Consider the following 27006-nt stretch of genomic DNA (forward strand, 5'->3'; position numbering starts at 1 on the left):
GACTTTTAAAAAAGGTGTTTATTCGTTGTAACAAAGTGTATTTGACATACTACACACTAGATATTATTACATCCTTATAAATACAATTTTCCAAAAGTGGTACATATTAATAAAATGTTGCTATTTAAATCACCAGAGCACTGACAACAACATTGTTGTCTCATGCCTTTGGCCAACATGTTGATATCATATTTACAAAAAGAGCACACATGATTATGTTCCCTAGAGCACAGGGACAGTCGCTGTTATAGAGTCTCTGGATCAACCATGGCTGTTTTTCTTCGCTGTGACGCCAACATACTCAGCTGTTAAAAAAGACATATAGCATAACAGATACATTTCAGTATCAATTAAATAACAAAGACGCTGGAAAAATGCATCTCTTCATTTTCGAGGCAAGAGCACGCATACCTGTTGTGTGGCAGTAGTCGCCTTTTGTTCAGCTTGTGTCAGTCGTCTCTGGAGACGACTCGACTTCTCTTGATACTCTGCTAACTGCCTCTCATACTGCACAAACATACACATACGCATACCAATTAGTGACATGGAGTCAACTACATTAAAGATAATACGTTTTCACAGCACTCAAGGACTATTGCTATCCATTACCGAATACCTTTTCAGCCCGTTAGTAATGTGGGCTCTGTATTTATATATAGGCAGACATTGTGAGTGGATCCTCACATTATTACTTGGCATCACTCCTTTGCTACTGAACAAACCAAACTGGTTTTAGTTCCTTGTGCATTCTCAGACCAAACACGAGGTCTGTCTGCTCCCATCATTCACATCACCACTATTAATTTCATGTTCATGCATTAAATGTAAGACAGGTAAATATTCTGTTGAAGTCCATAGCATAGACTGCATACATTAAAACTTTCCCCAAATATCTTTGTAATGCTACTCGGCACTTCTGATGCTAATGTTGCAGTTTTCTATTAAAATGCTCCTCCTGCTTCTTGTCTTTTTGAAGCTGCTTTTCTGAGCACACTACAAATGAGGCCTGACATTTGCAGAGGATAACAGCAGCTGAACAAGCCTCAACAGCAAAGGGCAGCCCCCCTACCCCAGGTACAGTAGAAGACAGTTTCCTACAGTGCAGGACACATATCTTACATTGACTCTTATAAGAACAGAATTTTGTTTCATCGCCCTTTTACACTAAACTGGAAATCAAGCTGCAGGGATGTGTGTTACCTCAGCAACAGTATTATGGTCAGTTTCAAGCTGCATCTCCAGCTCGTGTGAACGCTGCTTCTGCCGACTCAGCTCGGCCCTGAAATTGAAGAAGAAGAGATAAGCCACTTCTCACAGAGACAAACAAAAGTATAAAGCTGTATTTTCAAGTGTTTCAACATTTTCAATACATCTCAGTGTAGTACAGCTGTCGCTGAGGGCAAAACAACTTCAAGTGGTAAGTCAATTTTTGTTTCAACTGTGATCAAAATCTTTATTGCTCCACTTTAGCTGTTGCTTAGTCTTTGATGTAGTGTTTGTGAGAGGACTGATGAAAAACGGTCCTTAGGCAGTATCGGAACAAAGTATTTTAATGCACTTTAAAGAGTATTGTACTAAATGTTCATGTTATTTTAAATTATCATATTGGGGATCAAATCAGTGTTGCAGTATGTCAGTCACCCACTTTTTTTTCATTAGATTATCTTTGTACGCTTCGATTCACAGGGTTTATTTGACCAGAAAACCTTTGCTCAGACCGTCTGCTCTTTTGGAGTGCCACAATGCATCACATTTATCTACACAGGGAAAACACCCTACAAAGTCCCTGACAGATGCTGTTACAGGAGGCTTGTCTTTTTCATTTATGTTCCCCTTCTATTTTAACCCCCTAAACTGCCCCAGGACCCAGTGTTCCCAGACTATTTTACTGTCTTTCAGAGGCTGCAACAGGCTCGGCGAAACAACATAACCTAGTAATCTATAGACGTGTCCTCTTTATGCTAATCCTGTGCCGTTTGGGGCAGAAACCATGCAGTTGATTGCATGCTGTACAATATGTTATTTGCACCTATTTTTAAATTAAATATTTGATTATTTCTGCATGTTAGAAATAAACAGTCTTGGAATCGCACACATTTGATATGTCTAGAAAGCTCTTGTGGATCCAATGAGCCCAATGGTATTCCTGTGTGATGGTGTTGTAGCCATTTCATTGTATTTTGACCTGGACTTGACCTCACCGTATAAAATGAGCTGCAGTGACCTTTGGCATAATCACAGCGTTACAAACACAAACTAGAGACTCAGGGCATTCAGAGGATGTATGGCTTCCTCTGGTTTCTGAGCAGTTTCCAGAAGAGAAGCGCTCGCCATACAATCAGCGTCTTGCAGAAATCTCCAAATGTCAAAAGCTTTTCATACCATTGCATGGATTTTTCTATGGCTTTCCTCAAGGTCTTGGTGTCTTAATGTTTTTATTTTGGGGAAAATATTTGCTCACAAATTGATCAATTTGCCACCAAATCTGTGTAACACATGGTATCAACCCAAACAACCCACAATGAGACACAGAGCATGGGGTTGGTCATCATATACTTTGATCATAATGTTCTGAGAAGTCAAGGATTTAAACTGGCAAACCTTTTAGTCCCCCAAGCACATTTCTCAGTGCATTTTAAATCTGCTTTCACAAGTTCTTACTTGAGGCCTGTGATTTTAGTTTCGAAGGCCTGAACAAGGTTCTTGGCCTCTTCTTTCCAGCGCTGGGCGCTTTTCTGCTGTGCTGTGAGGAGGCGTGTCAGATCAACGCTGGAGCTTCGGCTGCTCTCCTCTAGCTCCTGCACGCGTGCGTCAAGGCCCTGCTCCTTCAGACTGTACTCCTGCTCCATCTGTAACAGCTGGAGGGGGGGCAGCAGAGTTGGGTGGATAAGGTCACCATTTAAATAGATGAAGATTCACATGCCCTATTATGTCAGAACAAATTAAAATGAACGCTGTTGTTGTTGTTATCTTTGGATAATATTATCATTATTATTAGTCATGTATGCATGACTTGTGTTCAAATGATCAGTGTTTGTCTGTTTTTACTAAAACCTTGCCCCTTCTTTGCAAGTTTCTTTAAATTGTTCTTGCAGTACTAGCTTTCCAACGGTTTGGCAAACACTTCAGATCAGCAGGCTGAACAAAAATACATATTGCTTCTCACACTCTTCTGACAGAGGCACTTCACTGTTTTTACACATAACGACTAGTTTACTTGTCGTGAGTACTGCTTCTGAGCCCGAACAAAAAGATATACTGTTGTATAATGTCATCTTTGGCTGGGGAGGGAGCTTTCTAGACTCTTGAGAAAAGAACCCTGACAAAGTCATCAGGGTCATCTCAGCCTGGGCTTGGAGACAGAATATTTATACCAGAAAGACCAGAAAGGATTTAAAGTTATCGAGTTGCATTAAGGGAATTATAGTATTCCGGAGCTTGAGCCAGACTCTCTGCTTCATCAATCGTGTCCACTCTTCTGGCCATGCTTGAGGCTCTGTGGATGGCAATGTCAGTCTGTTTGTTCCAGATTATATCTCAACAACTACCGGACAGACAGATGTGGAATTTCCTACAGACTATTCATGTTCCCCAGAGGATGAATCCTATTGACTTTGGTGATCCCCTGAATTGTCCTGTATCGGCAACAGCGGGTCCTTATCCTATGAAATATCTATATTCAGAATATTTTTACCGCTTTACCTTGCTGCCAGAAAGCCCTGCGCGAGAGGAAACTGAAGCAGTTATATATGCTCTCGCCAAAGCCACCAAACTCCATTGACCAAAACAGTCATTTTACCTTGCAGAAGACGTGGGTTGCTGGTCTACACTGGCTTAATCCCTTGGTTTGTTTGTGTTATTGTGAGACTTTGGTGAATTCGAACTAAACCTTTTAAAAACACCAAAAGTCACACAACAAAAGAAGTCTGGTGGCTTTGAAGAGAGCACAGGTAACGGCTTCAGTTCCCCGTGAGAAAGGTCTGTGTGACTGCAAGGTGAAGCAGTGAGAACATTCTAAATATAGCGTACTCTTGTACTGATATTGATTTGTAGCCGTCTTTTAGGCGGCTGCTGCTCCCCGTCCACAGCAGTGCATTGCTGAGCCTCCGTGCAGGTACTCATGTCTGCTTCTCCAAATTGGGGGCGTGCCAACTGCCATCTAGTGTAGTACCTCATACAACCCCACTTCAAAACATCCCAACCCCTTTAACATCTACCAGATGGACCCTGCTTTCAAATGCAGACTTCTGTAGAAGAAAAAAAAGATAGATTTTTCTTTCAAAAGGGGACCAGCTTTTGTGTGGGAGGAAAAGTACAAACCGTTTACTTAAGAAGACTTCAGCACCTTGTTGAACTTACTGTGAGCGTCTGAAGTTTGCCATATTGCACAGCACATGTTTGAAGACTTTCAGTCTTGTTTTAATCTATTTCTCTCAAGTCCCCCAACTATATGGTAGAGCAATACTAAATCCTCCACTCCCCTCATGTTCCTTTACCAGCTAAACCCAAATGAGATATCTATTAAACTTGTCTGGCCCTTCTTGTAGAGAGCCCTTTATGTCCTTCCTTTTCTATCTATCATAAGGTTACCTGTTGTCTGGCCTTCTTTTGGACCAGCAGGGTAGCCTTGCGCAGCTCGTCCATCTCCCTGCGGACCTGCAAGTTCTCCTGTTGCAGCTGTAGCCGCTCATCGCTGACGCCGACACATTCGTCCCGAGTTGCAGCCAGAGAGCCCTGCAGCCGCCGCACTTCCTCCTGGCACCGTGAGAGCTCCTCGCTGTAGCTACAGACGGACAGATGGATCAAGAAAAGGAAGGGGGTGAGAGATGACGGCAGCAGATGGAGCCACATGGGCACCACCACCTGCGGTCGTGAGTGTCTCAGGATCAATATAAGAATATGTTGAGTTGCTCTTACTCCAGTTCCATCTTTTTCTGTCTGTTCTGTGTGCTTTGCAGAGTGAGGCTCAGGTCGTCCTTCATCCTCTCTGCGTCCAGACACCTCTGGTGAAGGGCGTCAATCTTCCTGAACTCTGGCTCTGCCCGACCCTCCTTATACACCTAAAACAAACACACCACAGGCAGCGCTAGAACAAGCATTGACCTTGCCCGAACTCAATTACAAAAGTGTGTAATCTGAACTGTGGAGCGAGTTTTAGCAGCTTCTTTCTTGTGTTTCCACTGATACTCTCACAGATACCTTCTCCAGCTCCTCCTCTACAGCTTTTCTCTCTCGCAGGGACCTTTCAATCTGAGACTCTTTATCTGCACACTCCTACAGAGAGGTGGGGAGAGAGAACAAGGAGAGTCGCAATGAAAAAAAAAAAAAAGGTAGACAGGTGGAGACTGAAAAAAGGATTTTGTGTAATATTGAAAGAGATTTGTCCTTAATGGACCGGGTTGTTACCAGCTGCAGTGCAGACAGCTCCTCGGCCATACGGTGGATTTGGACGTTGCACTGCTTGCGCACATTCTCCACCTGTTAAAGATAAAAATCACAGTTACAAAATGGGAAATGACTACTGGGGTCTGGGCAGTGCCATCACTTTGCATTCCTTCAGATAGACAGTAACTCTATCTCGATCTAACTCTATCAGATGGAAAAGGAGGTACTTGAGTGGGCGACTTAACTTATTCAGACTTTTGCTTTGACTGTGACAGCATGTTCAAATGATTTAAATCACCTGAAACTTACTAGTCAACACCACTGAGGCTCCGAGGGTCTTCATGTGCAGACCAATTATTTCAGGAATGAGGTTTTCTAATGTGTGAAGCAAGCCTTCAATACCAAACATCTTGCGCAATAGAAAAGGCAGATAAAGAAAGTGACAATGTGTGAACAAGCAATAATTGTTTGAAATTAGAGGGTAGAGAGAATGTATGAGGATAGAAAGAAAGGGGTCAAGGTGTAAATAAGCATCTACTGAAATCCTACTAGTAGGTACTGTAGCAAAAAGAGAGATGATGCTGAATAACAAGGGGAAATCTGAAGTCCCAAGTCTTGGTGACTCAGATCTAAGCTTTAAATCCCACATAAACAAGGTGACAAAAACATAATTCTTCCACTTATATAGCTATATAGAAATATAGCTAAAATCAGACCATTTATAAATCAAAAGGATGCTGAAAAACTAATCCATGCTTTCATCTCAAGCCGACTCGATTACTGTAATGCACTCTTTACCGGCCTTCCAAAAAAACCAACGGAGAGACTTCAGCTCATCCAGAACGCTGCAGCGAGGCTGCTGACTAGAACCAAGAGGAGAGACCACATCAGTCCAGTGTTAGCCGCTCTACACTGGCTTCCAGTAACTTTTAGAGTTGACTTTAAGGTCCTCCTTCTTGTATACAAAGCCTTAAACGGAACCGCACCAAGTTACACTGCCAACTCTCTCATCAACTATGTGCCCCCAAGAACATTACGATCATCCACGACTGGTTTATTAAATGTTCCCAGAAACATCCAAAAGAAAATTGGGGATGCAGCCTTTAGCAATTATGCACCAAAGCTATGGAACACTTTACCTGCAGACATTAGGGAGGCAAGCTCGCTCAATATCTTCAAAAGTAAGCTAAAAACATATCTCTTTACTTTAGCCTTTTAATAGTGATATTTTATATCTCTTTACTTTAGCCTTTTAATGGTGATATTTTATATCTCTTTACTTTAGCCTTTTAATGGTGATATTTTATATCTCTTTACTTTAGCCTTTTAATAGTGATATTTTATATCTCTTTACTTTAGCCTTTTAATAGTGATATTTTATATCTCTTTACTTTAGCCTTTTAATAGTGATATTTTATATCTCTTTACTTTAGCCTTTTAATGGTGATATTTTATATCTCTTTACTTTAGCCTTTTAATAGTGATATTTTATATCTCTTTACTTTAGCATTTTAATAGTGATATTTTATATCTCTTTACTTTAGCCTTTTAATAGTGATATTTTATATCTCTTTACTTTAGCCTTTTAATGGTGATATTTTATATCTCTTTACTTTAGCCTTTTAATGGTGATATTTTACATCTCTTTACTTTAGCCTTTTAATGGTGATATTTTATATCTCTTTACTTTAGCCTTTTAATGGTGATATTTTATATATTTTCATCTTAGCCACTTTAAACTCATTTATATGATTTCATACATTTTTAAGCTTGGTTTTCCTGAAGTAGGATCATTTAGTGTTGAGGAAGTAAGAAAGTAAGAAAAAGATTAAATCTGAAGCGTTGAAAACAATGGAAGAATATAAAAGACAGTTTATGTTATGGGAGAAGGAAGCAGAGACCAGGGATAGGAAGAAAGTATGTGGATTATTTGCGAAAACAAATATAGATGAAAGTACAGACAAAGGGATTATGAAAATGTCAAAGAATGTGTAAAGGCTGCTATTTTATCTGCTATTTTTATACAATTTTAATTCTGCAATTTTATCTGCTATTTTATACTATTTTAATTATTTAATAGCTCGATTCTTGCACATCACCCCTTCTCTCACTCATATCCTGTCACCTCTCGACTGCCCACCATCAAAATAAAGACAAAATGCCTCAGAAAATAGTAAGTGATGATGAAAGTCATTACTTTTTAGGCCGTAGCAGGCGAAAGACCTTCAGTCACTGAAATAGATCGCATATGGCTTGGCGTGTCCAATCAGAATGAACTCATTACTCTTAAGCAACAAAACAAAACAGTTTTTTGTTAACATGTTTTGTTTGTTCTCATGCACATCTTTAAAAAGGTGCCATTTCTTTTTTTTTAACAAGGTTAAGTTTCTCACTAAAACTTCTTGTGCACACCCTAACACCTACTTATCTTATGTGAAAAGTATTTCCTTCCTTATAAAACGTTTTCAAAGCCTTGGTTTTTTTTTTTTTTTTTTTTTTTTTTTTTTTTAAACCTTCATTTTCCTTTCCTTTGTTGGCATGTTACATCCACCATTAGCGGGTAATAGCGTGTAATCTCCCGCAGGACTTTGTGTCACTTTCGCCCATGTCCACCAGCATCCTAAGACACTAATTGGACGAAAACCTCTCTTAGAAACCCTGCTCCATAGCAACAAAAATTCCACATGGTACCTTTTGGCTGAGTAGTGGATTACTCTGGGCGTGGAAACACCTCTATTTTATGAAACTCCAACGCTCATGCAGAACTATCTGAGTGGTACTTTAATCCTAAATCTGAGGTCTGACTACAAATGTAAGCAATTTTAGGATGAATTCTTCATTACACATGCATACCTCAACACTTCAAGTTAAGATGAGTGGGAGAGAAGATTAAGGTGAACAAATGGCTTCACTTTGGCTGCAATGTGTAACCTCAACTTCCACCTCCATAAAGGAAATGTCCTGGAAGGTAAAAAGGCGAAGTCAACGTGAGGTCTGTAATTCACAGAAAGTCAAACACATCAGCAATGACTCTCTAAAATAAGATCATTTGTTGAAGGCCAGCCAGAGACTAAGATGACAGCCAGCTCTGCAGCCGTACCAGGCTTCATTAACAGGATTAAACAGTTTAAGGGCTTGATGAAGAACACCCATTAATTGAGCATTAATCACTGTGTCCCCGACTGAGGTTAGGCAGGGGGAAAGGGCAGCGCTTTGCTTTTGGCTCTGTACATCAGTTAGAGGTTGTGCCTGTGTGTAAGGCTCATTATAAATCAAACATTCTCTGGTTTCTGTCATTTTTACAGATATTAATTTCTTTGAGAACTTGAGTATAGAGTTGGCACCAAATATCTCGACATCATTCAGTGCTTTTAAGTAATGATACGATGAAAGCAGATTTTAGTCACACAGAGCAAATTACATGGAGGGCATTTAGTAGAATAAGCCGATTCCAGACAGCTAACATTATTTCAGGGAGTTTCAGTACTAAAATCCACTTCTACGGAAACAGATTTATAGTGAAATGTGCAATGAAATTTCTATTTAGCTGTCGCTGTTCTTTGTCGTGGGAGTTATTTTTTCTTAAATTGGGATGACGTACTTTTGGGTTTCAGGATTTTTTTTTATGTTGAATATCTTGTGTCTTGTTGTGTTTTCTTGTGTTTTCTTTGTCTTCTAACATCTTGGGAACATGTTCCTTTGTCTGATAATCCATAACTAAAACAATCGATCGCATTCTGTAACTCCGCACCTCTTTCCTGGTGCGGACTGCAGCATCCTGGATTAACTGTTTGATGGCCCCCTTTGTCTTCTCCAGCTCCTCCGTCCTCTGTTTCTCTCTTAACAAGACCTGAAGGGAGAGGGTAAAGACACAGCAACACATTTCAGTCGGCAGACGATCGATTGTCAGAGGATCTTGCAGCTCAACAGATTGAGGGGAAGGCTCGCTCGGGGGAAAAGACACACAAAAATGGGGAAAGAAAAAGTGATAGGAAGGAAGAGAGGCAAAGACAGAAAGTCACCTGGTCCTTCTGCAATGCGGCCTCCTCGGCCACCTGAACGCTCTCCCGAACTTTGGCCAGAGCCTCATACTTCTCCTCTTCGAGGGTGGTACAACGTGACTGGAGTTCCCCCACCTTTCTCTCCCACACAGTTTGATCCCTGCGAACTGCCTCAGCCTCTTGAGACGCAGCTTTTAGTCTGGCAATGGAGAAAGGTTAGAGAAAAGTGAGTACCTGCAGCGGGGGGGGAAAGACAGGCACCGCTGCCTGGCTCTGAGACGCTGTTATTTTTGATTTACAATTCCATGATGCACCGCCTCAATTTGAAAAACAGAACGTGGTGTGATCATGTCTAGTGACCAGTCTGTAAAACAGGATGACGTTCTTAACATTTCCTTCTCCTCGTCAGAATTTACATCTACAGAGTTTCATAATGCTGCATAAATGTCATAAACGATTGAAACTCTGCTACAGAAAATTAAAATGGGATTGCAGAAGGAGCTGTTGCTGCGCTCACCTGGCCTCTAGCTGGCTCAAGGCCGCCTGAAGCTGCTGGAGGCGTCTGTCTGCTGCGTCCTCTCTGCCCTGAGCCTCTGCCACATCTTCCTCCTACACACACACACACACACACACACACACACACACACACACACACGTGTGTTTTCATTCAGTCCTGATCAAGTAGTTCTCCCCTCCCCCCCCCCTCCTGCAATATAAAAAAGGGCACTAACACATTCTCATGGAAAACATTTAAAAACTTTTCCATTACTTTTCAAGGACCCATAACAACATTTCCATGACCATTCACAACATTTAAGTACACAAACAGAACTGTAGAGGATACTGTTCTCCAAATGTCAATTATTGTTTGAAAATTAAACCGCAACCTTTTTAAATCTCTTAATAGTTGGTTATGTTCATATTCACTGAAAATACTTCAAACTACAGGCACATAATTCTAATATATATATATATATATATATATATATATATATATATATATATATATATATATATATATATATATATATATATATATATATATATATATATATATATATATATATATATATATATATATATATATATGAGGCGAAACATAAGTGTGCAGCCTACATTATGTATAATGTAATCTAATGTTTCACGGCCCTCTAATAACCGAAACAAGTTGTATCTCTCATTAGAGTGCCATGAAATATTAGATGTACACTTGCCTGGTATTATACCAACACATCAGATTCAAACTCTATGTGAACATACGGTCAGCTCGCTGGAGACAGAGCGCGGGGAGAACATTCACAAACGCATGTGAAAGAGGACTAAATGTTGTTTTTCCAGGTTTTCCATCACCGTGAGCACCCTGTCTATATTTTCATCCTGCGCATTTGTTCATCTTCTCTCACCCGTCTCTGCATCTGGTCCTGAAAATTCTGCAGCAATTTTGTCATCTCGTCCACTTTGGCGGTGGCCGTCCTCAGCTCAGCCTTGGCCTGCCTTCACCGGGAGGACAGAGAGAGATCAACAGTAATGAGAGAACAGAAACCTGGCTGCCATCTTGAATTTATAGTCACCTTATTTGGTTACTGAGCTTTAGACGTGTTCCCAGGTGGATTTAGTTACCTCTGAACAAGCTTTTCAGTCTTTACGCTGAGCTAAGCGGCTGCTGGCTGTCGCTTCATCTTACCGAACAAGCATGAGAGTGCTGTTGATCTTTTTATCAATCTCTCAGCAAAAAAACTCAAAGCGTTCTTTTTTCTAAATGTTGAACTATTCATTTAAATTAGAAGTGAGCACTTAACCACAATAGATAATACATATATACAGCAATGCAGAGTTGCAACAATTAGTCGATAACAATGTTCTACTTTTCTGTTTCACATCATATTATAGTGAACATCTGTGGACTGACAAAACAAGACATTTGAGAAACGGGGATGGCATTTTTCATTATGTTTTGACAAAGTCCTTTTTTTGATGAAGCAAATATCGTGCACATTCCTTCTTTTCCCCCCCACAACATTGGTTTAAACACTGCGAGACCGTTTCACACCAAGCTAATAGCGCATACTGCATCTACCCGTTTTACTGCATGATGCTACTGGTGCAACCGGTGGTTGGCATTGATAGTTCACAACTAATGTGGGAAATTGTTGTAAAAGTAACCTCACAGAGCGAGACATCTGGCAGTCGCCATTCTGAATCTCCAATGTCTTCAGTTACCTGCGCTGGCTCTGCAGCTCCTCCATCTCCGTGCTCTGCTCCGTCACCGTCGTCAGGAATTGCTGGTTAGTCTGTGTGTGGCAAGAGAGACAAGACTGCCATTTGTGAGGCATGACTCCAAACACACACACACACACACACACACACCTCAAACTTTATCTCAAAACCAACTTTCCCCTAAAAACTTATCTTTCAAAACTTCCTATGTCCTTTTAGAACACACCCTGAGGAGACTGTCGGTCATTCATGGCTTACAAAGTCAATCGCTCTCACAAAGACTTCTTGTTTGAGAAGTCAGAGATGGGAAAGCCCAAGGCTTGCCCTCTTATTAAAAATGCATCAGAGGGATACAGTATACCCTCTCCTCACACACTGCATTGTGTCCTAAGTAAACACCAGGCACGCATGTGTATGTGTGTGTGTGTGTGTGTGTGTGTGGGTTTGTATGCAAATAAATAGATGAACAATATGCTGTGCGCCTAAATCTCCACGCAACACTGAGCCTGTCAGATGACTGTCTAAATAGAGCCTTAACAGTTTGACGAGTGTAAACTCGTGAGTGTATTTATGTGTGACTGTAGGTGTGAGAGAGAGAGAGAGAGAGAGAGACGAGTGCATACAGTAACACTATGTGCTGGTAGTGAGAGGATTACCGAGCGAGCCCACAGTCCATTATACAACTAAGACAGTTCTGGCCAACAACCAGAGTGATTTAGAAAGGGATTCACTTAGTTACAAGATTAATTATTAAAGCAGGGTTCATTTCGGAGAAGTGCACAGCATTTCGATCCCATGGCTAATTAGGAGGCAATAATTTAACACGCTTTTAATGAACCATCACTTACCGATTCTAGTTTCTGATTGGCCACTTGAAGTTTCTGTGTGTGTTGCTGGAACTGAACAAGCTGATCCTGTGAGAGGGGGGGGTGGAGAGGCACTCAATAAAAGTTAACTGCTTGTAATTACCTTGTGCTTATATCAAACATTAACTGAGGCCAAACTGCTCTAATTAACCTCATTACTTCTAGAATGGCTCCATCTAGTGGCGAATGGCTGATGTGCTAATAATGTGCTGGCTCTGCATGTTAATGTGGGACAAAGTGAACCTTGAGCTGCTGTCGCTGAGCGTCGTGGATCTGTCCGTCGGAGATGGTCTTCCGGAAGGTCTGCTGGAGGCAGGTCCAGCTCCTGGGCTGCTGTCTGCCACATCTCCGTGGCCTGCACTCGTTCCTATACAAATACACGCAAAACATATACATGTCCATTCGTACATGTCAAAAAACGTTTGCTCACTTGCTGCGGGTTACATCCATGCCTGTGCATTCGATGAGTGAATCAGGACTAGTGTAGAACAGACATTAGCATCAGGTAACAGAGCTAGACTCTGTAAAAGAGAACTGGTGTTTTATTTTGCTATTACAACCCTACTTATGGCGCACAGCGGCTAATGGTGGCTAATGTTAGCAAACTTTAATTAGATACTGCTGTAAAGACGCACATTATTGAGTCACTCCAGTGATTCTTCTCCACTTGTGCTACACATAGACCGTATATAAGAAGTGGACGTAGCCACCCTGATGTCACTTAGTGGTTTGTGGACAACCGTTATGAAGCCTCTAGTTTGGCATTTTGGCTGTTTTTTTGGAGTCAGAAGTGACCATATTTGGAGTACAGGGTGGAGCTGGGAAGGGATGCGCATTGCTACGCCTCTATACTGATTGACAGGTCGCAATTTACAAGATGAACATCATGGTATTGAAGAAGACTTGAAACTAGAGATTTGGAACATAAACTCAGTAGCAAAATGTTTACTGAGGTAATGAATCAACTGAGAAGTCGGGGCATTTTCTTCTATAGGACCGGACTTCTTTTTGCAACCAGTGGAGTCGCCCCCTGCTGGCCATTAGAAAGAATGCAGGTTTAAGACATATCCGCATTGACCACTTCAGATCCGGAGGCTACGTCCGCTTCTTTCATACGCGTCTATGGTGCTAATGTAATATTAGTTGATCATTTCATGTAAATGCTTAACAGTACAGTTACAGAGTCTTGCATAACACCATATATTTTTGGAACATTTTGATGTTTTTTATTTGTATTATTTTGGGAGTTATAGATTCGTTTTGAAGGTTTAATTAGTTTATTTCTGTTATTCTGATTGTTTTTCATAGTGAACAGATGTTTGGTTTCTCTGCCTCTGTCTTACTTATAGATTTATTTTTCCTGTTTTTAGTTCTGGGTTTTCCTGATTATTTCTGTTTTTTATGGTCTTATTGGTTTTGTGCAGCTTTAAAGTTTTATTGAGATTTTGATTGTGGTTTAACTTCTTTCATATTTCTGAGTTTATACTTAGGTTATTGTGAACAATAAATGATGTGGTATATTAGTCGAAATTCATTATTTTTCATGACAAAAGATAAAAAAACACACCTTGAAAGAACAAATAATTATCTCACCACTGAATCCCTAGAGATAAAAACCTATTAACATCTCATGTAACTCCCAGTAAGACAACTAAATGTGGAGCTAATCCACTTCTGTTGAGACATATGGACACATGCGGACCTGATCACACAGCTGGACCTGTTGTTGGAGGTTTCTGATGACTGCTTCCTCCTCCAGCGTGCTGCCCTCCCCTCCTGGAGCCACTGGCAGGGCATGAAGCTGCTTCTCAACAGACTCCCTCAGCTCTGCATGCAGCCTGTCAAAGATTGCAGTGCAAACACTTTATTTGGCTGTAATGCAGTCAAATTGCATTGATTAACAAAGAACTAACTAACAACCAAACTAATATTAATAACTCCTCACGGACTGTCAGCCTTATTTTAGCTGTGACATACAGATACAACCGTATACATCATAAGAAACAAGCAACTGATATCTGATATTCTCTAAGAACATGTCCTGACGATATAGCTTGCTTGACGTTGACTGATGTGGGTAATGATCGTCTCCTCTTGCGTATCCAATCTCCATATGTTGCCACAAGGGGAATTTTCTACCTTTCGTTCTCCTTGACAACCCTCTCCAACTTCACTTTGACATCCGTCATCAGCGCCTGTTGATTCAAACAAGGAGACAAACACCGAGTGCTATTGATTAGTGAAGACTTCTCCAAGTCTTTTTCTTGGGGAGGCAAACAGCCCATAGTTAGTCAAGCGCGTCTTTGAAGAAACAGAGAGATGGGGGTTTAATCCATTACTATGAGGCGGCGAATATACAGAAAATATCCCTTTGACTTTATATGCTAGAATATAATTGGTGCTCATTAGAGGCTCAAGCATGTTGCTCATCCTCACTTCCCCTATTAGAGCTTTCATCACTCCCCATAAAACCATCGTGTTACACCTTGAACTCTATCGTCCAAGTCACTACAAATTTAACGCACATTCATATTAGGACCTCTCAGCAACCATCTATTCCCTCCCTTAACTCCATTTTTTCTAAGCGGAAAGATGTAGGTCTGCATGTTGTGAGGATTTATTTAAAAATGACACATTTCCCAGCTTCGATGAACTACATCAAAAATATAATTTACCTCGCTCCAATAGGTTATGGTTTTCTTCCACCTCAACACGCCTGAGAAAATATATTAAACTCTAACCTCCCAGCTCAAAGGGGGCTAGTATTATTCTTTTATGACGACCTTTGCAAAAGGTTCAATGTGTAATTCTGAGCCACCTGTTCCAAAGAAACAGAGGGCAGTATGTCACCTGTAAACTGGGTCCATACAATCTAAAGTCATCAAAACCATCAGTTATTTAAAAAGCCTGTTTATATTTTAGTTGTAGTAAAGTAGTAGTTTGTCATATTTACTGTATTAGTATTGATATATTTACTGTGTATTGCTACAGTCCTGTGCGAGTCAGTCAGTTCATTAGAGCAGACTGCTGAAACTCTAGAGTCTGAATATCACTGCTATCTTATCATCATCACGTGGAACTTAGATATCTGTGTGTGGCACTGGAGCCTGTACGGTCTGTGTGACGTTCCGTTTTGATAGTGTGTATGTTGGCTTGTGTCCAGGCGGCAGAGACGAGGGAACAACTCGTGTTTTTGTTTCGTCCTCCGCGTTGACATACTTCGGCCTCCCCGGAGGTGAGCATGTAGCCGCTGCTCGGCCGGCGTGTATCCCAGCACCGGGAGTCACAGCGGGCTGTTTGAACGCTGGGTCCAACCTGTGTACCGGCAGCAACAGAAGGTCATACGATCCAGCGAGGGGTCCGCTAAATCAGTGCTATCTGTCCATCTCGCGATGCTGCGAGTCGTTTTCTCGTTTATGCCACTTTGGATTAACTCAAAACAAACTATAAAAACGTGCAGGGATCATGGATGTAATGTTGACACAACCCTGAGCACCTGAGCTGAGCTTCTTCTTCTCTGCACTGAGGGCAGACTGCAGCTACAGAGACTCACTATCACCTCTAGAGGAACAAGTGGTATTACAAGACTGGATGGAGCAATGCTAGTCATTAGCTTAGCATGCTCATTTCAATAGATATCTCTGCAACACAACACATAGATTCTTCGACTTAATGTCAACACTGTTACACTCTGTTGATAATGTTAGTTAATTGTTTTAAGGTTTTAGGTTTCAAACTCTTGTAAATATTACACATTGAAACATTCCACTCAGAAAATGTACTCATATTGGCAGAAGGAACTAGATATTGAGCTCACACATGACTCTTGGGAGGGAGCGTTACATTGGGTCAACTCCTCCTCATCATGTGCTAGCTTAGCTTTCATTGTAAATTAAGGTTTGAAATAGGATTCACTTCAGCAAACCCAGGCTAGCTGAGATTTACGTAGACCTTTTCCATCTGTTGGGCTGTCTGTTTTGTTTTTCTTGAAAATATAAAACATGGAGGTATTAGACCAGATATTTATTATATTAGTATATTTATTATATTACATCCATCCTTTTACATTTTAGGGCACCTGTAATCAAATGTAATTCCAGCTGTGTACCTATGAAAAGTAACACATAACTAAAACCTGATAAAAGATTAGTGTTCCTTAGAGAAAGAAAACCATGTTACTCATTAAAACAAATCCCCGGGTCACATCAAGAGATCTCTCAGCTCCATGATTTAACGTCTTTTTCTTTCTACTACTCAATCAAGCGTAATCCAAGAGCTTATATTTATACATCCCGTTACCTTAGAATAAATCTACAGTATCTTTATAGCACAGATGGAGTCCAGATATAGAATATCTGCGAGTTTGTAAAATACTTAATTTCCCTGTCTGAATTAAACGAGTCTCTCATTGTTTTAGTGTTTTTCACCTCATATCTCTGCAGCTGTTCAGTCATTTCATCCACGTGGCGATCATACTCCGCTATCAGAGGAGCCATTACACTGTAACACAGATAAAGAATAACGTCACACTCGTATCAACAGAAGGTTGTTGTCCTCGTAACTCGGACTCGTTACAGGAATGTGTTTGACCACATATATGAAAGACTTATTTGGCTTGACCTTCTATCTGAGATCCAGGGTGTAGGAGACTCTGCCCGTCTTGCCTCCTCAACCTGATGAGCATAAGAGATGCATGGTTAGCATCATGGGGTGTCCAGTTGTAGTTGATTCTACTAAATACTTTTTATTAATCAAAATTCCCATACGTGTATGGCATACACCTTGTAGAATAATTTCCTACCAAAGTCAAGTACACCGAGCAAAAATATAAATGCAACACTTTTGTTTGTTGAAATCAAAGAGCGAAGACTTTTTCTATGTACACACATTTCTATTCCTCTCAAATTGTTCACAAATGTGTTTAAATCTGTTAGTGAGCACTTCTCCTTTGCCGAGATAATCTATCCACCTCACAGGTGTGGCATATCAAGATGCTGATTAGACAGCATGATTACTGCACAGGTAATCTTAGGCTGGTCAATAAAAGGCCACTCTAACATGTGATAGAGTTGATCAGGTTGTTGGTTGTGGCCTGTGGAATGTTGGTCCGCTCCTCTTCAATGGCGGCGAAGTTGTTGGATATTGGCAGGAACTGGAACACGCTGTCGTATATGCTGATCCAGAACATCCCAAACATGCTCAATGGGTGACATGTATTGATGGGCAAATGAAGCTTTTGTGAAGCACTGAAACACTTCAGCCAATTGTTTCGGAAATGGCTTCATTACTCGAAGCTTCAGGTACAGTGACCTCTACTGGCGAAGTGCAAGGCTGCAGTGGATTTAAAGTATCTTTGCCTTAAATTCTTTGACGCACACATCTAAGACTGAATATCATGTTCTATTTAAAAACAAAGATTGATGATTGTGTGTATGTGTTATTGAGAAGAGAGTGCTGGGGGAAAAATATGTGCTTATTAGGCTTTAAATGATAGTACAGTTTAAGATTGGATAGAGATAAGGGAAATGAACCGCAACAGACGGACACTGGTTGGATTCGACCCTCGGGCTGCTGTGGCAAGCCTTTAATTGAGGGAACGCCTGCTCTACGAGCTGCACCACTGGGGCTGCGCATTTTTATGTGGGATGTACATTATTATTTCAACAGATTTAGATCTGTTTTTTTTACTTTCGCACAAGGAACAGATGATACTGGCGTGCATAGAAATTGTTTCGCTAGTCGGCTGGCTCCATAATGATCCAATACAAACGCAATACCAACAGCAACAACGCATACTACTACGACAACAACCCACACATTGTGCATTGTTTAGAGCGGTTATAAAGTGTTGAGGCGCTCAAATTCAAAACTGTCTCAACCTGTCAGAATTGAGACGAGGCAGTGCCAGCGAATCACCTGATTGGACCGCGAACCAGTCCGGTGATTCATTCAGGAAATGAAGCAGTTACTGCTTCGGACGTCATATGTCACGTGATTTGAAGCAAGCTTCGAAGCAGTGGTTCTATGGAATTGTAGTCCAGAGTTTGAAGCGCGTATCGAAGCTTCAGTATCACACTGCCATCACTAGTGACATGTCTGGTGAGTATGCAGGCCATGCAAGAACTGGGATGTTTTCAGCTTCTAGGACTTGTGTTCAGATCCTTGCAACATGGGGCCGTGCATTATCATGCTGCAACATGAGGTGATGGTGGTGGATCAATGGCACAACAATGGGCCTCAGGATCTCGTCACGGTATCTCTGGGCATTCAAAATGACATCAATAAAATGCACCTGTGTTCGTTGTCCATAACATATGGCTGTCCATACCATAACCCCACCGTGGGCCACTCTATTCACAACGTTGACATCTGCAAACCACTCACCCACATGACTGCCATCTGCCCTGTACAGTGAAAACCGGGATTCATCCATGAACAGAACACCTCTCCAAAGTGCCAGACGTCATCCAAGGTGAGCATTTGCCCACTGAAGTAGGTTGCGACGACGAACCGCAGTCGTCAGGTCAAGATTCTGATGAGGATGACGAGCATGCAGATGAGCTTCCCTGAGACGCTTTCTGACAGTTTGTGCAGAAATTATTTGGTTATGCAAACCGACTGTTGCATCAGCTGTCCGGATGGCTAGTCTCAAACGATCTTGCAGGTGAAGATGCCGGATGTGGAGGTCCTGGGCTGCTGTGGTTACACGTGGTTGTGAGGCCAGTTGGATGTACTGCCAAATTATCAAATGCCTTTGGAGACTGCTTATGGTAGAGAAATGAACATTGAATTCATGGACAACAACCCTGGTGGACATTCCTGCCGTCAGCATACCAATTGCACGCTCCCTCAAAACTTACGACACCTGTGGCATTGTGCCGTGTGATAAAACTGCACATGTTAGAGTGGCCTTTTATCGTGACAAGACACACCTGTGCAGTAATCATGCTGTCTAATCAGCATCTTGATATGCTACACCTGTGAGGTGGATAGATTATCTCGGCAAAGGAGAAGTGCTCACTAACACAGATTTAAACACATTTGTGAACAATATTTGAGAGAAATAGGCCTTTTGTGTTGATAGAAAAAGTCTTAGATCTTTGATTTCAGCTCATGCAAAATGGGAGCAAAAACAAAAGTATTGCGTTTATATTTTTGGTCCGTGTACATAAATACAAGTTGTTTACTGAACTAATCTTTGGCAGTTTATAGACGTCTTTGTACCTGAGATGATGTGGACTGAGTGTGGTGCCCATCCTGATACTGGCTGAGAGCAGAATTTAATCTGTGGACTGAAAACAAACACAAACACGTTGCTCCACTATTAATTGCTATTTTGAAAATTCAAATGTGGTCCTACTTTTGACTCTTAAGCCTCACTTTAAAAAAAGCGTTTCTATGAGAAATGTCCACATCAAATAATGGTTTAAAGAAATCAAATATTAATATTATTTTCCAATTTCAGGCCTGATCCTATATACCAAATATCTGTTCATTTTCAGAATTGTAATCCTAAAAATGGCAGTTTGTTTAGCTAATGCCACTTTTGATGCATAGCATTATCCACTGCAGTGCTCCATAATACAGCAGCAATGCCCCTAGTGGAAACCAGGATACTAGCAGATGTGTTCCCACAGGGAACATGAGGAAATGACTGGTTGAAAAGTCAAAACTACACTTTTGAAAGCAGAGCTCTAGATTAAAAGCCTGATGTAATAGAACGATTGTTTGTGTGCCGTAATGGCCAGAGGATCATAAATTGTGGCTGAGGTTGAACTTCCAAAAAACCTCACACCTTTTGTCAAAATATACGCCGTAATAATTACCACTGCCAAAATGATCAAACATTAAAAAGCCAAAAATGTCCCCAGGGATGCAGAAGGGTTAAACGGTATCACTATAGCTAGGAGCAGAGAGCATTACAAACATCTTAGCGGTGCCTGTTTAACCTCTAGTTGAATGTCTGGCAAATCCAGCAATGTTTGGATGTGTTTGCTGCCAGTTGAGTTCATAAGTCAAGTTATAGCAGTTTTGCTGAGAGCAATTACAGTCATAGGCTAGAGGTGTGTTACAGTTCAGAGTTATTCAAAACTTTTAAAAAAAGAAGAGGAAATTAGACCAAGGACATGCATGCAAGAAGGCAGCAAAGATGATAGAGGAAAGAGACCTAGACATTTATTCATCCGGCCTTTCAGAGTAAGTTTGAGTCCTAACCAACCTGAAATTTTGACTGAACATTTAGTCCTACTTTAAGTCAGAGGAGTAAAAGCATTTAATTAAAAAAATGTCAAAGTTCATGAGAGTTTCCTTCAATGTGTCACTGTCATGAATATCTTGGATAATATCAAATAAACACTGCAGGGTCAACAATTGGTCCTGGGAGCATAAATGTTCATGTTGACGCAAAATGGTTCAGACACACATGTGTGCTACACTGTGACATCCATTTATAAAATCAGCTCAAATATGTGGTTCATTTTGAACAGCCTGTACAGCCTGTTATTATTCTTCATCTGAACACTTGGGCTAAACCTCTTGGGATTTTGAGACGGCTCTGGACTGGACAATTCTAATGTACCGGACTAGTGTGTCCTTACCTTGATCACGTAAAAACTTTACTTCATCTTCCATGGTCAAGGTGCAGTCTAGGCAAAAGCAAAACAGTTAGCAAGTTAAAACTAGTACAACTAACGTTACCTTTGCATTGTAGACTCAACGTTATAACGTTTTCAAGGCTAGATTTCAGTGCAGCATTTTAACGATCTGTCAAAAACACATGCCGTCCGCTAACGACGCTACAAAGCTGCTAAAAATAAGGTAGCTTGCGTTAACGTTACCTGTGGTTACCTGGTGCCACTAGCGTTATCAATCCGAGCTAAACTTATTTTAGCTAGCTTACTAAACCATATGGGCTGTTAAACAAATGGCTAACTTGTGACTATAAAAAAAATTATAGAAAAAAGTGACACTTGTAGGTTATATAAATGTATTATTGGACTTGTTGTACTTTAAAATACAAAACAATAAGTGGGGTTTGTACATAACATTAGGGTTCCGCCGTCTGTTTTGAAGTAAACAAATGATAACCAATGGCATTGAAGATGTGCACCGCAGAAGTTATTCCGTCTAAACAGGAACATGAAAAGGTTCCGCTCTGTGTCGGGAAGTTTCAGTCGGATATACGTATTTTGAAGGATATGTCAATTCCGGAAATCCCAATCAGTACATTGAGTTCTTTTAGTCAGATTTAGGACTATATATATATGAAGATTTTCAAATAGAAAGGTATTATTTTCTCACCCTGACGAGCTTGCGCGGTTTGATATACGAGTTGCTGGATAGTGTTAGCTCTAGGTCACATGATTTGCTAACAAAATAAGAGTTTGGTTATGCTAAAATTACTGGAATTATTTTGGTAAACAACGTCCTCTGGATAGTTTTTTGAATTTGTTAAGAATTGAAAACCACATCCTGGACACAAGTAAGTTCACTTTGATAGTGTTAAGTTTCTCATATCAGAAAATACATTTTACTATCTTGATAAGTTATTACTAGAGTATCAGAACTGCATTAGGCACTAACCTTATCTGATAACAAAGAGCCGAGCAGGGTGTATATTAAGGCTGCTACACAGTTGAGAGTATTTTACCCAGAGTCTTTGGAGCTTTGACATCATGGGGGTAACTCGTGAACTTCTGTGTCTGACACTTATCCATATTCTGCTATGCTGTGAAACTCTGTAAGTTTGCAATTTATTGCTGCACTGTGTCACTATGTCACATAGCAGATTCTCATTCTGATTGATTTTTTTTCTTTCAGTCCTGTTACGGGAATGCAGTTTTTGATCGAGCACACCTGGGATAGCGATCCTGTGACTCATGACCCTATCAGGATCAATTTCTCTCCTGGGCAAGGAGGGCTGAAGATAGAGATGTTTGGCCCCTTCTTCAATGACCCAGCAGGTCCTGCAGGACCCCCCAGTGAGCCCTTCCCTGGACTCTGGAATTATGAAGGTGGGTGCAGTAAGAAGGTAGAAGCTCAGACATTGCTGTATCATATACTTTATATATGGTACTGCACTACACAGCTTCCTAAACATATAACAAATACATCTGTAGAAAGAGCTAAAGGGGGAAGTAAAGTGATTGTGGAAGTCACTTATGAGTACAGAAAGATTTCTAACTTATTTACCAAATGTTTAAAAACAGTTTGAATGCATGACTAATTAAATGAATAGTTCAACATTTTAGGAACTGTTTATTCTCTTTCTTGTCGAGCATTAGGTGAAAAGATCTATACCACTCTGCAGACAGTCAGCTTAGTTTAGTTTATCTTTGAAAGGATCTGCCAGCATCTCAGAATCTCATTCATTTACATGTCTAATTATTGTACAGGTGTTGCTTTCATGGTTCCCACCCCCCAATAGTTGGACTTGTCATACCGTTGCTATTGCAGTCATGATTTAGTGATTTAGTCTTTATGCATGATGCAATTTTAGGCCACTTGAAAAGCTGAGATAAAATTATGAAAATAGTCCAATGAGGTTGGAGAGATGAGGGACGAGCTCAGTTTATGAGGCCATAATAGTAATTGCATTATCATTATTATGGTGACACAGCAATTAAACCCTGTAATGAGGTTGAGTAATAACAATCCTATCTAATTGACCTTAAGTAAGTTCGATTTCCGGTTAATGAGCCCTACATATTTGACCTCATTAATGTTACTTATTAGATTGGAAACCAACCCAATTATAATCTAGGTAGATAATGAACATGCTGCGAGGTGACCGGGAGTGCTGGTCTTCATATATTATTTGAAAGTTAATGTATAGCTGTAACTCAAAACAAATTACTCTAATTATTATTTTTGATTAACTGATCTTTCTTCTTCATCTCCGCAGTTGTGGAGTGCTTCTTCCTCGATAGTACTACAGTCGATTACCTAGAAGTGGAGTTTTGTCCGTAAGTACAGAGCTAAACTTAACTCGACATATGTTCACGGTCTTAAAACAATCATACAAACTGTGTTTTCATTTCAGGCATGGACAGCAACTGATATTATTGCTGTCAGGAGTTGGCCATGCGTTCCTGGTAGGCAGAAAGCAAGAGAGATATTTAAGGAGGCAGCTGTAGTTAAAGTTAAGTGTTTAAGTCTTTCTTCTTTATGTCTTGAAATGCTTTCTCCAGCAACAACTGCCCATGGTGTTTAATGCCACGATCAAAGGGGACAAGTGGATGGGTGAGGCTCTCCTCCCCTGGTCATACTTACCTCCCAATATCAACAAGATGAACTCCTACGCCATCCATGGATCAGGAGAGAAGCGTACATATGAGGCTCTCTACCCCATCCCCAAGGACCAGATAGTGGAGGGCCAAAAACCCAACTTGTGAGTAATTCCAGTCCAAAGTATGAGTCAAGGTCCAAAAACACTTGATCCCGTAATGAAACTCCACGGTGTTTTTCGTTAAACTTCCCCTTCCTGGCAAATGCTCGCGTCTTTCAAACTCCACACCCAGATTGTAACAAATCTTTCTGTTGCAAATTGAAAGTCTCATTTCCGAGCCAAGATAACCCTGGTGACATCATGTATTCCAAATGAGATAAAATACTTTTATAATGTAATTTAAGACCAATGTTACACTTCTTCCGCTGTGTGGATCTGCGTGATGTTGATGCAACAGGCATTTATAATACATTATTGAAAAACTATTTGATGTTACAAATTATTTTTGAGTTATTTTACAATCCAACATTACAACAAAAATGATGTCATGAATTCTGTCATTTTTAAGACTTTTAAAAATATATTTAGAAATAATTGTAAGACCAATTAAGGCGTTATTTTTAGATTAATGATTCAATGCCTTTTTAGACTTTTTTTTTTAAGGAGCCACAGGAACCCTGTCAAGAGGATTATTTTGTTGACATCAAGGTATTGTCTCAGATTTTAGAGATCTTCCTCCAGAGGCAGAAAATACATTTTACAGCTGTTGCACTTCTCATGAGTAAACTGATCTTAATGTTGGAAATCAGGATCTTTAATATTTTGCAGCCAGACGAGTTTGGATGACAACGTGTTGACAGGCCAGCTTGCACTTTTTAGTTTAGTTAACTATTAGCCAACACCTGGCTCGGTATTAACACACAAAACTAGATTAGCACTTGGAGTGCAGATGTCCGCAAAACCAATTCACGTGCTCCTCGTATTGTCACATTTCCTGAGTTGGGAAGTCGTTCTAACAGCTTCAGTGTGTTCATGAGCTTTAAGTCCTAATGTGGAAACAACATGAACGGTACAAAGAAGATTTATTGTATTTTATTGCTCAGAGCCATCAACCCAACATTTATTTTCTTCCGCCATGTTTTTGCGTAATATGCCGTCAACTTGGCAAGTCGTGTACCAACATTGTCGCCGACTTTCTATTGTTCACATGATTTTATTAAATTTTTCCGACACCACATGAATGCAGCTTAAATACCCTATCCACAATGGTAACGAAAGTGAAAAATATTTTGTGTATATGCACCGTGATTCGGATCCGCTCCAAAATTGAACAGGTTCTTCTTTAGCCCATGCTACACCCTTCCACCAAGTTTCATGAAAATGGGGCCAGTAGCTTTTCCGTAATCCTGCAGACAGACTGACAGGCCAAGCCGAAAACATGACCTCCTTGGGGGAGGTAATGAGATGCGCAGTATATGTGTGTATAACCGTGCAAGTGTGTATGTGACTGTTTTGTGCAAATTTATAGATTAAATTATCTCTCTGTCTCCTAGCCACCGCCTGGAGTATTTCCAAAATTTCCGCCTGCAAAGCATCATGGGAGAAGGTTGGGTCCAGCCAAGCTCTGATTTGTGGATTGGAAAACCATGAGCTTTTAAAACAACACTCTTTTCCCTTTCTCCTTTTGTCTCTCTTGCACACACCCACATGCACAAACACACACACACACACAGCCCGGCAGGAGAGCAACAGTACAAACACTCATTGACAGGGAACAAAGGGGCAATCAATCTTTTTTAGTTAATAATGCCAAACAATATGACACCAAATGTGTTATCAGCTTGTCGGGACGTATTAGCCTTCACACACTTCTGTACATGCACACAGTCACGCACACATCACAAGGTATTGGACGTCGCCTCACTTTGCCTCGGCAGAGTGTGACCTACAGCAGTTAAACTGAGGATGGTGGGAATGCTCGCTTTGACATTCAGCTGCTGTGCAGCCTGTGAGTTTCACTGCAGTGAGAAAAACCTCGGCAGGTTCTTGTGATTCTTTGCCCTGACTGTTAAAAGACACACACACGAATGATACACTGAAGGGGAAAATCTGTTCTTCTGAGATACATTTTTAAGCTTTTTTTCTTAGTGCTTTTACTGTATATGGATCATTTTGTAACCATTCATCTTAAAATTTATTTCCTTTTGCAATTAAATATGTTTACATATTGCTGGTGAAGTGCGTTGTATTTCTGATGTGTGATCATGTTTCAGAGTTCTTCATTTTGAGAAATTGCTGAAAGTTATGTGAGAAGGTTGCAGTGGTGGAAGAAGCACTTACTTAAGTAAAAGTACCTGTACACAGTGGAGAAATGCTCCATAACATGTACAAGTTCTTCATTCAAACTCCTACTTTAGAAAAAGTACACAAGAAGCCTATCATCTAAAATATTATTAAATAGGACATTTTGAGATGGTTAGTACTGATGCAACAATGTGTAAGCAATGTGAAGTACCGACTTCTGGCTCTTGCTCCATAGTCAGTGTACAGACGTGAGAATTGGTGGGAGAAATCTTGTCATCAAACTTTTCTAAGCTTATTTCCCAAAACATACAGTATTATTCCTTTGACTTGCCTACCATGGAATATCAGCCTCATTCCCAGGTACGTAACATACTTTTTGGCCCGATCCACGATCTTTTGCTAAACCTAACCAAGCAGTTTTGTTGCCTATTCGTAAGTGACGCCAAGGGTTACCCAATGCGTTAAAAAGTGACACCAAAGGTCCAGGTGATGCAGAAGAGCAGACAGCAAGCGGTTAGCCACCTGAGAAGTCCCCCCCCGTCACTCCAAGCAGCTAATAATAGGTAACTTTAAGCCTTAATATAATTAAATTGGGTGAGTTATTTGAAGACTCACTGCCCGTACAGTTGTCATGAAAGGAAATTAGCTATTGAGACAAACCGTTTTTTGTAAACGGCTGTGAGCATGTTTAATGCTGCTGTAAAGCTGGGCATTCTAACATTGGGGTCAATGGAGATTGACTCCCTTTTGGAGTTTGCCTCAAAGGCTTCACAGCTCAACGTATGGGATGAGTTGGGAAGAGAACTGGTTGGGACTGTCTTATCATATCAAATGATTATATCATATGGATTCCTAATGACAAACCAAATTAAATAAAGTAGGTTAAAGCTGCTTGGAATATAAAATTGACTCATCCTGGCACCCTGCAGTTCATCCCTCCTCATACATATAAATATCAAAGTCTCCCTTACTTACTTTTCCACCTACTTTTATAGACGAGTTGAGA

General features: G+C 40.5%; 2 protein-coding genes across 7 annotated transcripts; one reads left to right on the forward strand and one right to left on the reverse strand.

Moving 5' to 3' along the window:
* sclt1 (sodium channel and clathrin linker 1) lies at nt 1–21556 on the reverse strand. The gene is given in 23 exon segments (XM_029437310.1): nt 1–305; nt 412–507; nt 1201–1279; nt 2662–2858; nt 4591–4783; nt 4918–5060; nt 5200–5274; nt 5407–5478; nt 9137–9235; nt 9408–9585; nt 9904–9995; nt 10790–10880; nt 11607–11677; nt 12452–12517; nt 12713–12781; nt 12783–12836; nt 14172–14307; nt 14609–14664; nt 16897–16969; nt 17090–17142; nt 19694–19761; nt 21067–21114; nt 21307–21556. Coding segments are annotated over 22 exon segments (2055 nt in total). The 5' UTR covers nt 21101–21114; nt 21307–21556; the 3' UTR covers nt 1–245.
* Nucleotides 17555–25934, forward strand: c1h4orf33 (chromosome 1 C4orf33 homolog). Of its 6 annotated transcripts, none has more exons than XM_029437348.1 (6): nt 17555–17769; nt 22289–22482; nt 23373–23433; nt 23511–23562; nt 23659–23858; nt 25250–25934. In XM_029437348.1, exons 2-6 carry the CDS (start codon nt 22302–22304, stop codon nt 25344–25346), a joined length of 591 nt encoding a protein of 196 aa, XP_029293208.1. In that variant the 5' UTR covers nt 17555–17769; nt 22289–22301; the 3' UTR covers nt 25347–25934. The 6 variants fall into 6 exon arrangements, with proteins under 6 accessions (XP_029293208.1, XP_029293193.1, XP_029293227.1 ...); XM_029437333.1 differs by lacking the exon at nt 17555–17769 and adding an exon at nt 20536–20665; XM_029437367.1 differs by lacking the exon at nt 17555–17769 and adding an exon at nt 20986–21075.
* The last annotated feature ends 1072 nt before the right edge of the window (nt 25935–27006 follow it).

This window comes from Cottoperca gobio, chromosome 1, assembly GCF_900634415.1.
Source record: "Cottoperca gobio chromosome 1, fCotGob3.1, whole genome shotgun sequence".
In the NCBI taxonomy this organism is placed as follows: Eukaryota; Metazoa; Chordata; class Actinopteri; order Perciformes; family Bovichtidae; genus Cottoperca; species Cottoperca gobio.

Coding starts and splice junctions, on each gene's coding strand:
- c1h4orf33 (XM_029437323.1), top strand. CDS start 22,144: ATGGGGGTAACTCGTGAACTTCTGTGTCTGACACTTATCCATATTCTG. Junction 22,209..22,288: donor CTGCTATGCTGTGAAACTCT/GTAAGTTTGCAA, acceptor TTTTTCTTTCAG/TCCTGTTACGGGAATGCAGT. Junction 22,483..23,372: donor TGGACTCTGGAATTATGAAG/GTGGGTGCAGTA, acceptor TCATCTCCGCAG/TTGTGGAGTGCTTCTTCCTC.